This window comes from Candoia aspera, chromosome 1, assembly GCF_035149785.1.
Source record: "Candoia aspera isolate rCanAsp1 chromosome 1, rCanAsp1.hap2, whole genome shotgun sequence".
Taxonomy (NCBI): Eukaryota; Metazoa; Chordata; class Lepidosauria; order Squamata; family Boidae; genus Candoia; species Candoia aspera.
The window spans coordinates 227299844-227311677 of record NC_086153.1 but is presented as its reverse complement, the minus strand read 5'-3'; the positions used below and the strand labels follow the sequence as shown (position 1 = coordinate 227311677).

Here is an 11834-nt window from a genome sequence, read left to right as displayed (position 1 = left end):
GAAACCCTAGCTTAGAGCAATGTGTAGATCCACTCTCCATGTGGTGAAATACCTAAACCAGGATAAACCAATAAAGCTATATAGGAGGAAATAATGCTCAAATAAAACATTTTGCAAAATGCAGGTTGTGAAGGATGAGAGTAATGGTAGTTAAAAGAGGATCAGACACACTCTATGGCTTCATATCTTGTATGGACCCAGTCAATTGTATTGGCCTTTTGTTTTTTTCAATAAACTACAGATTCAGCATTTTGGGAACACAACCAAAGAATTGGAAGCATGGCTGCAGTCCTATGTTTAAACTAGGAATAAGTTTCATTGAGCTGAATATACTGTCAGTAAAACAGCACTGAGATGCACTCCAAGCATACCGCTTTACAACAAGTAGTCTGTAATGCTTGCAGCTGCTCAGAGGAGGTCAGACAGATTTTGATGTGGAACATCTTTCAAGTGATGGCTCTAGCAATAATTGCTTTTTCTTGGCTTTTCATTGCACTAAGGCAATAATGTAGCTGTGTTTTTTTTTTCATTGTATCTGAAGTGGGCCACTGTGACTTACTCAGCAAGCTATACATTCATGGCTATGTAAAACCATATGTGATATACAGCTACTACTTTTTCTTTTTCCTTTCTTTCTTAGATTATGGACAACCTTGCCAGATGTTTTCCCCAGCACTTTTTATATTTAAATTTGATTCCCAGCATTAAAGCCTTCTCCAGAGAGCTGGGTCTTCACATAATGTGTCCAAGGTAGGATAATTTGAGCCTGGTCATTTATGCCTCAGATTCCTTACAGGTTAGATATTATCACAGCAATGAACTAGATTCTTGGACAGTAGTTATCAGTAAAAGATGTTAATGTTTTATTAAATGATATTCCCAAAATATGGAATTTTTCAATTTCTAAAGAACTTTATTGGGTTTGGACTATTGCAAAAAAGGTGATTAAATACTCAAGGAAGAATGCTTATGTCCCAGATTCTAAAAGGTGACTTAACATTTATCAACTCTCAGCCTATGAATTAGCTTTCTACTAACGGAGAGATAATTCCAGACAGTATAATTCCAGACGGCCTATGTTTAATTCATTGTTGAAAAATGAATCATAATGTTGAAATTGAAGAAAGTTATATAATGTTTATCACCTGATATATTTTCTTTTTTAAATGATCTTTTCCCTGTAGATTTAGATAAAATTTAGTGGCTTCTTTTCTGGGGGGTTTTGAATTTTGTTTAGTTGCTTTTTTTCTCATTTTGGAAGAGTTCTTCTTTCCCCTGAATAGTTTAGTATAGAGCTTTTTCTTCTTTTTTTTTTTTACTTTACAAGTCTTTTTTTATAGTTATATTGCTATTTAGTTTATCTACAATATTACTAATAAGTAAGGCTTTTAAAGAAATGTTTTATTTTTAAAAAATTATTAATATTTAATTATATTAATATTAATAAAAATTTTAAAATAAAATTCAATGTTTTATCTCCTGCCTGGCATGTTGGAGAAATGCAACTATTCCAGACAGCTCCTGATACACCATAGATCAGGAGTGTCAGCAAGGGGGGCAAAAAGGTCATGGTGGCAGCCGCAACCATGCCATCAAAATGCCGCCCCTTTTTTATGTGCATCACAACACATATAAAAAGGGCTTCAACTGCATGGTGGTGGCCACCCTCCACCTGTGGATACCTGTTCTCCATCATCAATATTAAGGGCCACTCTCAAGCTTTTCTAAAGAACACCAAGGATTAAGCATAGATTAGAAATGACAGTTCTAAAACATGGAACAGAGATGGAGAGCCTTTTTAATACTGGATCACATTCCCTTGGAGAGTGGGTGGGTCCAATGGCAGAAGCGCACACACACACCCAAATTCCAACACGCTATTTCTCCACTTTTTCTGACATCCATGCATCTTTCTAACATTTCCTTCTGCCTCTTGCTGTCCAATCAGATGCCAGAGGAAAGCTTGGTCACTTCATTCTGAAAATAGGCTCTGACTGCAAGTTGCTTGCCCAGGGAGACCAAGCCATGTGGTATCTCTTCTGGGAAACCCATTTTGCAAGGCACTCATATCCGGTGCTATTGCTTTGTTATTCTCCTTAACAAGCACAGGAGAGGAGTAAGTTTACTTACCGTTAAGAAACTGGTGAGGTTTGGGGCAAAGTTTTAGTCACTACCTTTCAAATGGAATTAGCTACTACCCTTTAAACATTACGTGGCAGACAGTGTTACCTTTATTTAACATGAAGAGGTTGTAATAAATCATCAGCTGCTTTCTGCTAGTAGCTGTTCTTTAATCCTAGAGGCAAGTTATCCAGTGTAAAGGAAAAGGGGGGAAAAACAGTCCTATACTTTGAATTGCTATATAGAGAAGGAAAGAGGCTTTTGGCCCGCTTCTTTAAAGATGCGTGTCCTCCAGCAGTGAAAACAAGTTTTAGCACACGGCGGCCGCCCAACTTGGCCTTTCTCGCCTCCAGTTGAGAACAAATGCTCCTTCCTAAAAGTTGCGTCGCCCGTGCACCACGAAGGCTCAGGAGGAGCCACCTTTCAGGCACGCCCCCTTCTGCCAGGGCTGTCCGCCCCTCCTTTATAATGCCACTGCGGTACGGCGATTTGCACCAGGCGTAGCTGCTTCTCACGGAGACTCCGTCGCACCGACTCAGCGTGAGATTTCAGCCCCGCCACTCTACACCATGGTAAGGAGCAGGCGTGGATCGGCGCGCGGGCGGAGCTGGCCTCTGCGCCCGGGGACTGCTACTGTAGCAAGCCTCGCTGCGATCCTAATGAGACACGCGTCCTAGCCCGCAGTTGCCGTGCCGTGACTCGGCGCAGCACCTGGCACGTTTCATGGTCGGTCGCTGTGGGCGCTGGCCGTACAGGACCGGTTGGGCGCGCTTTTGACTTCTTCCGCTTTTGAGTCTTTCGAGGTGAAGGTTCTGGCCGTGAGCTCCGTAGCCGTGTATGGTGGGGAGGAGGGGCTGCTCCCCTTCTCAGCCTACCTTTCCTCTCCAGGAACATGGCAGAGTCCAGTCGGGCCTGTTGGAGGGGGGCGGGGGGAACGAGTTGACCGACGGCCACCCCTGAATTTCAAGACCGCGAGGCAAGACAGGGGAGCTACCTGACAGGCGCGTGGTCTGGGGTTGGGGCGTGCGTGCGGAGGGAGAGGAATCTGGCCTCAGGGCAGGATCGGGTAAGAGGCCTGACCTCTAGTTGTGCGCGCTATAGGCTCGGCGTTTCTCCTCTAGCCGTGTTGGTGCGACGGGCAGGAACAGCTGGTTTGAGGCGCAGGTTGCTAATTTGTAAGGGAGGCTGGCAAAAAACCTAGAGAAGTTGGGGAGGGCAGTTCCAAGCCGTGCTGCCTGCCCTGGTTGATAGGGGGAGCGGGGAGAATATTCTAGTCCAGAGGAGTCGTGGGGCAGATGTGCCCGTTCCTCTACCCTCGCCCCCCCTTCATTGCTCGCCACCCACTGATTGGGAGAGTAAGAGGTTATTAATAGGCAGGTGGAAGGAAGGGAGCGTCCGGCCAGGGACCGCCGACCCGCTTCCAGCGAAATCCTGGAGCTGGAAATAGCTGGGCCCTCGGCCGGGCTTCTGGCCAAAGTAGGTAATTGCCTCTCCTGTTTCATTTCGGGGGGGATCTTTGTACTTTGAGAGAGGGTGTCCTATATTTAGTATTCCAGCCTCAGTGAACAGGAAGCAACCCCGTCCGAGGCAAGCTCTGCCATTGCCGGTGGGTGCCTATGTTTTCCAGCGGGGAGACTCGTTCTCCCAGCTCCGGGAGCCAATTCCCTGGAGGCTGGGGCGTTTGCATATATGTTGCCTTTTTTTTTTTTTCTGACTGCGTCATTTGTGAATCTGAGCGAACGAGGTGTGGAAAGCGGAAGAGAGTTTTTTAAAATCGTATATTCGTTTTGGCTAGCCAATCGCAGCTTTTGATTCGAATCTCGGAAGGAGAAGTACAAGAAACGCCATTTAAGAGTCCCCGGGGCGCCTTCGGAGAGCTCGGAGCTGGCTGGCTGGCCTTTCTCCCAGTAATTTCCCTGCCCAAAACTTGCTGTGCTGCTAGAGCCACTAATTATTTTTTCATCCTTTTATTTGCCCTCACCAGTGTCAGTGGCGTTAGGGGTTTTCTACACAGCAAAATCACTTATTCCAAGCACCGGGGAGCCTGTAGGAGACCTAGTTCACAAATCTCACTGCCTTGGTTAGTTTACCCGTGGTCTGCTGAATAAAGCACAGTTGGCTGGGTTTATAAGCATGCTAAGCCATCAAGCTTGTTTACCACTATTGTCTGCACTCATACAACACTGTAAACCAGACCAAATAATCATTTCGAATGAGAGGTGTACTCAGTTATAGAGCCATGTTTTTTAATTGGAAGGATTAAAGAAAAAAATAGGTGGGGCAGAGAGCCTGGTGAATCCTAAAGAACATGCTGGTGGGCACACTAGCATTCAGAGGTGCCATGTTGAGAACCCAAGTTCTAATCAGTGGCATTTGTATACTCTAGAGATGTCTCTCAGCAATTTTTTTATGGGCTAGGTATGATAGCTCAGTATTCCCATATGAGGAGTTGAGGGTAAGAATGATTTGCTTAAGGTCATCTAGTGAATCTGTAGCAAAGATTAAACTTGACTTTGGAACTTATATTTGGGGGCTATTCTAAATCTTTTGTCATAATTCTCTGAAAAAATTTGAAGGTGCATAGTAGTTGTGCAGTTGGATTTGTCAGCATCAGTTATGGATGCTGTTGGAGTTGGGGATTTTGCAAACCAACCAAAAACAAATAAAGCCATGGTTGTACAGTATGGCAAGTTGATAGGTGAGTACTGAACAAAGAATATGCAACTAATAAAAACCATTCATTAATTATTATGTAAGAGACTTGAAATGACATGCTTATAACATTTTTAAAAATATGCCTTTTCTTTGTCTTCCCTGGTAACACCCAGTGGATCAGTGAGTTCAAAAACAAGGCAATTTTGTTCTTACTCTGTTTGTACAATAAGGAATGAAGATGATTATGCACTCCGATCCTTTTTTACATTAGAAGTACCTCTTACTGAGTTTAGTAGGATTTCATTACCTTTGGGTAAGAGTGCCTAGGCCCCTTTCTTTTTTTCTTCCCCTTAAAGTAAATCTCTGTGTCGTCTAGTTGACACTTCGGGGTGGAGGTGGGGGTAGAGGGCTGGAAAATCTAAAAATTTTATTTCCAAACTTAATTTTATATACCATTTTATCACAAAACTATGTAATATCTTACTTCTACTGTAGAGTTGAGACTATGGCCAAGAATTAACTTTTGTATGGATTCATATTGCCACTGGTCTTATCCATTTACTGCACTACTTAGTTTGAGCTTGTAAAGTACAGTATAAATAGCTTGAGAAATGCTTTCTTGGATAATTGTGCCTTTAATAAGTTGAAGGAGAGATGCTGTGGGTGGGGGGGGAGTTGCTTACAAAGGCAAAACTTGGATACCATTTTATGGGGCAATTATGTCACTTCTTTGGGACAGGAATAAGCAACCTATCATTATCTCAATCTTGCTGTTTTCCTTTAGCAATGGCTTAGTGGTTTGTCCTTCTGATATGTGTGCTTGGTTGGATGATTCTGTTTGTATGCCTTCTAAAAAGGAGTTGTAAAAACAGTCTAGAACACCGTTGACTGATGTGGCATTCTCTAGAAGTGTTAGGATTGCAACTCCCAGAAGTTTTGAGGGGTTAAGGAAACATATGCCTGGGTTTATGTTCTTCCTGGAATCCATACCCTGGATGATTCAAGTTCGCTTGACTTTCCCCACTGCCTTCCCAGAGGCAGGGACCAATAAAGGGGATTCTGGGTAGGATCTAATTAGATAGGGTTTTAGGCCTCATTCTCAGTAAGAATGAATTAACTGCCTTCCCACTGCCTTTATGAAGAAACACAAGTTGTCCCACAACACTTACTTGCAGCCTGAATATGAATATAGCCTTACCACTTCAGAGATAATAAGGCCTAGTTTCAAAACTCTAGGTAAGATTCCAGACATAACATCCTGTCTGTATATTCAGATTCCACTGCTCTTTGGGATTTAAAGTTTGTTCTCTTACTTTTTTTTTAAACTTCTTAGGCCAGTCCATTTCTACGTTGCATTAAGTGCTCTGAGCTCACCCCTTCTCCTTGGAAAGGTGGAAACTAGCTACTTTGGAAGTACCTTTTATTATTTAAAATGGTGTTGTGTGTGCTCAGACTCATTCAGTACCTCACCTTGACTGTCTCACCAAGGAGGTTACCAACTCCATGGGCTAGGTCTTTGCTGGCTGGGGAATTCTGGGAGTTGAAGTCCACACAGCTTAAAGTTGCCACGGTTGAGAAACACTGGGCTAGGTGATCCAGCAGGCTTGGCAACTAGCTGCCCTGGCCTAATTCTAAATATTTGGTCCACTAAGCACCAGCTGGTACAAATTCACTAGCAACCATTTGAATTCTTTGGAAATTTTATTTTTGGCTTTTCCTACCTTGGTCACTGTGTTCCACAATGGGATGGACTTGAAGATGTTGTCTTATGGCAGGGTTGCAGTTAATTCAGAGAAGCTCAGGTCTGGATTGGCTTTTGGACCCAAATCTGTTTAGGGAGATGATAAAAAACTGGGTCCCTCTTCCTTCTTTGCAGTTTCTTTTTGTTTTGAGCTCCAATCAACTTTGCTAAGTATGTAGCTGTAATTTATTTCTGAGCTTCTGGACCGAAACCTGTTGCAATGAACAGCACCACTGACTTGACAGTCAGATGGAAAATGACTAGACTTAAATTTGAACTCGGGGGAGAGGAACCTGTAACCATCCAGTTCTTGCTGAGCTACAACTCTTAGCAGCCCCAGTCAGCATGGCAAATGGCAAAAGATGATAAGTTCTGCAACATCTGGAGGGCCATAAGTTTCCCACCCATGCCTTAGGGAGAGGGAAAGTGTTGTGCCCTAACATGTTTTCTTAGTTTGGGTGTTGCTGCATTGTGTCTGTAATGTGTGAGAGAGGGGTGTCAGCCCATTAAATTTAATAAATTTGTGTGCTATGTATAGTGTGGGAGATGAGCATGCTAAGAAGGTGTGCATGCATGTTTATGGGCTATAGAGTGTGTAGGTGTAAAAGGAGAATGCTATTTGTGCATGTGCAGTAAAATGGAAGGGGTGGAAGTGCACAGGCTGGCAGTTTATAGGAATTTCCTTGTGGCTTTGGTATGTAATAGATTTCTTAACAACGCTGCTTCCTGTTTTGCTGACTTCAGGAACTGCCACCATTACATTTTGAAATGGTCACAGTGTGAATATCTAGAAATAACTTAAGCTGCTTGGTGTAATGAATAGCTCAAGCTCATTTTCTTCTCTCCTGAACACTTTGGCATTACACTTAGCAGCTAAGTAAGTACTGTTCCTGTTACCATGTCCTGTAATCACAGAGGAGCATAGGCAGCAAAGCTGCATTTGTTATCTTTTATGCTGCATTGTTGCTGTTCCCTTGTTCAGCAAGTTTAGAAACAATTCCACTCCAAAGTACAGGTTTGATTTGCTTGTAGTGTTCATTGAAATTCCACGATGAAATATTCCTGGTATCCCACTCTGAAAAACAAAAAGAAAATTGCTACCTCTGACTTGTAAACCATAAGCATATCTATTGAGCCAATGGCCTGGTAAAACTCCTTCCATCAGTAATGGTGCACAAGATGCTACATCTTTGCTCTATCAAGCTCACAGCTTGATGCCTTGCTTGTGATACCACTCTGAGGGGTCAATTTTCTCTTCTTTCTATAGCGCGAGTGTATCTCTGTCCATGTCGGCCAAGCTGGCGTGCAGATGGGCAATACTTGCTGGGAACTGTATTGCCTGGAACATGGCATTCAGCCAGATGGACAGATGCCAAGTGATAAGACCATTGGTGGTGGAGATGACTCATTTACCACCTTCTTCTGTGAAACTGGTGCTGGGAAGCATGTGCCTCGGGCTGTCTTTGTGGACTTGGAACCCACTGTGATTGGTGAGTACATCTATGGAAGTTCTGACTCTTTGGTCTCCTAGAAAGCAAGAGCAGCAACTCTTCTCGTAGGCCACATGCTCAGATTCATTCAGTGCTTCTTTTTGACAGAGCAGAACTGGACTGTTGCGGTTTTAGTTTGAATTGTTTGGTACAGTCTTCTTCAATCTGATCTCAGATGTACTGGGTCTACCATACCAAAATTACCAGCCAGTCTGTCTCTCATGGGAGAAGAGACTTGGCCTACCAGCTTCCCCTTCAGTTCCTATAAAGGCATTCAGTTGAAATAACTCAGTAAAGTAGCCTCCTGATAAAGTGACTCTGTCCTAGAATGGGAAGTCCAGGAGTCCTCAAGGCCTTAAGCTTCTGCAAGATTTGGGCTGCACTCTAATACCCTTCCTTAGATGTCTTGTTGAATTCTTCAGCTTGCTAGATGTCCTCTTGAAAGTATACACTGTAGTAAATTTTGTATTACCATCCTCTTAATCTTTTCCAGATGAGATTCGTGCTGGCACTTACCGTCAACTCTTCCATCCAGAGCAACTAATCACTGGAAAGGAAGATGCTGCCAACAACTATGCCCGTGGACATTACACCATTGGCAAGGAGATCATTGACTTGGTGTTGGATAGGATTCGAAAACTGGTATAACTGCAATGAGGGGCAGGGTGATGTAGGCTTCTTGGAGGAATGGAAGGAACTCTGCCTAGGAATGGCAGAGATGCTGAGATAGCAGGGTGTTTGGGGTCTAAGATAGCTACTGGTTTATTACCTACTTTCTGGATAATTTTGGGCATTCTTTTGCCATGTTAAACTTTTTAGCAAGTTTCTTTAGAGGGTGGGTAGTCATATTTCATTCCATTATTCTATTCAGTCAAGTTGTGTTTTAGAAATTGGGGACACTGAGTGCAGTGCAAATGAATATGAAATTCAGAAATGCCGTTTTCTTCCTTATTCTTGGCTCTCATCAAGCCATTAAATGTTGCCAGATCAAAGATGCAATGGCAGTAAAAGCTATAAACAGCAGAATGTGTACATTAAACGTCAAGTTCTAAAAGACGCCAATGTTCCTTTAGCCTTCACCCTTGTCTGCTTACATCCTTTCTGATCAGAAAGAATAATTGGTCTTCCTGATTCTAAGCACTGTATGTGATTTCCCTCAATTCTACTTTTTGCCTCCACCACTTATTATTCCCTTAGGCCCAGACCTTTCATGCCCCTGCATTGCTTTACGCATCCTCTCTGTTCACTGGTGTTCCACAACTCCTCCCCACCAACCCACTTGACTGTAAAGGTAACAACCTTTCTCTGGGCTTAAACAGTGAGTTAATTCCTAAGAAACCACTCTCAGTTCAAAACATTGTTTCCTTTGCATTTTCTCCTCCAGACTTGTATCTCTTCTCCTTAGTTCCTCTTTATCTGCTCATTGCTTGCTCACTTTCTTTCTCCTGATAGCAACTGTGGTTAGCAGCTTCTGTGAATCTCTGGGGAGGAAGGAGAAAGAAGTGCCATGTGGGTGGGTGGGTTTACAGCTGGTTGGCAAGCACTGCCTCTTCCTTCCTGGAACCCATCACAAGTTCTCAGGAAGGATGTAAACTTGGCACATAACACTGCTGGTGAATTTCTTCATCCCACCCCTGTCTTGCCCTTGATCACTTGTGTAATTGGTTGTCACAACTGTAATGCAAGATGCTGCCTTCTAACCTTTAAAAATTACTCGCTCTTAATTATGAAACAGAAAAGATGCCATGCCTGGCTTGGTAATATAAAGAGACTTTGTGTGTCTGTAGTTAGTGAGGTGAGACTAATCTCCTGAGCCGAAGGAAAGTTACCTCCAAGCAACCAATTGGCTAAAATAGGGGAATGGATTGTTTTCTTGGCCAGATTTTCCAGGTAGGAATAATATTTGCATTGTAGCCTGGAAGAAACAAACTGGTAATGAGTGATGATTTCTTCTGGGGTCTTCTACAGGCTGACCAATGTACTGGACTCCAAGGATTTTTGGTCTTCCACAGCTTTGGAGGAGGAACTGGCTCAGGATTTACTTCCTTGCTCATGGAACGGCTCTCCGTTGATTATGGCAAGAAATCCAAATTAGAATTTGCGATTTACCCAGCTCCACAGGTCTCCACAGCTGTGGTGGAGCCCTACAACTCGATCCTCACCACACATACCACCCTTGAGCACTCAGACTGTGCTTTCATGGTGGACAACGAAGCCATCTATGATATCTGCCGAAGGAACCTGGACATTGAGCGGCCAACTTATACAAACCTCAACCGCCTTATCAGCCAGATTGTGTCCTCCATCACTGCCTCGCTGCGCTTTGATGGGGCTTTGAATGTAGACCTGACAGAGTTCCAGACCAATCTAGTGCCCTACCCTCGTATCCATTTCCCTCTGGCTACCTATGCCCCGGTCATCTCTGCGGAGAAGGCCTACCACGAGCAGCTTTCTGTGGCTGAGATCACAAATGCTTGCTTTGAGCCTGCTAACCAGATGGTGAAATGTGATCCCCGCCATGGCAAATACATGGCCTGCTGCCTTTTGTATCGTGGGGATGTGGTACCTAAGGATGTCAATGCTGCTATTGCTGCCATAAAGACCAAGCGCAGTATCCAGTTTGTGGACTGGTGCCCTACAGGCTTTAAAGTGGGCATCAACTACCAGCCCCCCACTGCGGTTCCTGGGGGAGACCTAGCCAAGGTTCAGCGAGCAGTGTGCATGCTGAGCAACACCACGGCCATTGCTGAGGCCTGGGCCCGCCTGGACCACAAGTTTGATCTAATGTATGCCAAGCGGGCCTTTGTGCACTGGTATGTTGGGGAAGGGATGGAAGAAGGGGAATTCTCTGAGGCTCGGGAAGACATGGCTGCCCTGGAGAAGGATTACGAAGAGGTGGGCATTGATTCATATGAAGATGAAGAGGAGGGAGAAGAATAGCTGTGAACGCTCTACTGTGTCTGGACCTTCCTTTTCATTAAAGTTTGATTTTAATCTAACTACAGTGATGTGTCTTTCTCACAGCCAGAATTCACACGGAGCAGTCCTGACTAATGTTCTGTCTGAGCAGGGATCTGATTTCTATCTATTGATATACATGGAAGTAGAGCAGAACGTCTTGGCAGGGCTTGTATTCAGGCTGAGATCTTGTTAGCTTTAACAGTGCAGTAGCAACTCGGCCTTCAGTAGTTCCACTGATTTGCATTTTCTTGTCTGCTGCGTTTGGCCCTCGCCAAGCATATATCCCTTGGTCAGTTTCCATTTTGATTGAGCAGCTAGATACGGTAGAGTTAGGCTTTGTCCAAAGATTGTGCTGCATCTTCTAGAAAAGTTAAATTCTTATTCCCTGCACATTACTTGCATATATTGTCCTGCTCCAAGTAAATTCAAATTGCCTTAGTGAGTGAGTAGCCTTGTACAAAGACTTCTCCCAACACAACCTCATGAGGATAATGGACTAACATTCCAACATTCCTGACTACTAGCCATTTTGATTGTTCTGATGTTGGGGGCTACTGTTTTAGAAGAAACATCCTCTAAGTTGAACAGGGATATGTGCATGTTTCATAGTTGATAGGGAAAGAGGCCAGATAGTATATTGAGCCTGAAAAAAAGTGCTGGCTCAATGTTTTATTTGGCAAGAGTCTGTATTGTAATTATATAGCATCCTCTTACACAGGTTGAGTAACAATTTTTTTTCTCTCCCCTCCATTTCTGCTGTATAGACTATCACAGAAACTTAAGTTAGAAGCCCCCCCTCCCTTAAAAAGTTATGGTGGTTGTATATGTTTTGCTCTTGAAACTGGTATTAATGTCATTGACTTACT

At 43.7% G+C, this 11834-nt stretch overlaps 1 protein-coding gene across 1 annotated transcript; it reads left to right on the top strand.

Moving 5' to 3' along the window:
• Positions 1-2540: 2540 nt before the first annotated feature.
• LOC134487253 (tubulin alpha chain) lies at positions 2541-10967 on the top strand. Its single transcript, XM_063288937.1, has 4 exons — positions 2541-2693; positions 7785-8007; positions 8501-8649; positions 9976-10967. The coding sequence occupies exons 1-4, from the start codon at positions 2691-2693 to the stop codon at positions 10945-10947; spliced, it is 1347 nt and encodes a 448-aa protein (XP_063145007.1). The 5' UTR covers positions 2541-2690; the 3' UTR covers positions 10948-10967.
• The last annotated feature ends 867 nt before the right edge of the window (positions 10968-11834 follow it).

What these genes read in the sequence shown, in the direction of transcription:
- LOC134487253 (XM_063288937.1), top strand. An exon ending in CTTGGAACCCACTGTGATTG is followed by an intron (nt 8,008 to 8,500) that starts GTGAGTACATCT and finishes AATCTTTTCCAG; the next exon opens with ATGAGATTCGTGCTGGCACT. An exon ending in TGGATAGGATTCGAAAACTG is followed by an intron (nt 8,650 to 9,975) that starts GTATAACTGCAA and finishes GGTCTTCTACAG; the next exon opens with GCTGACCAATGTACTGGACT.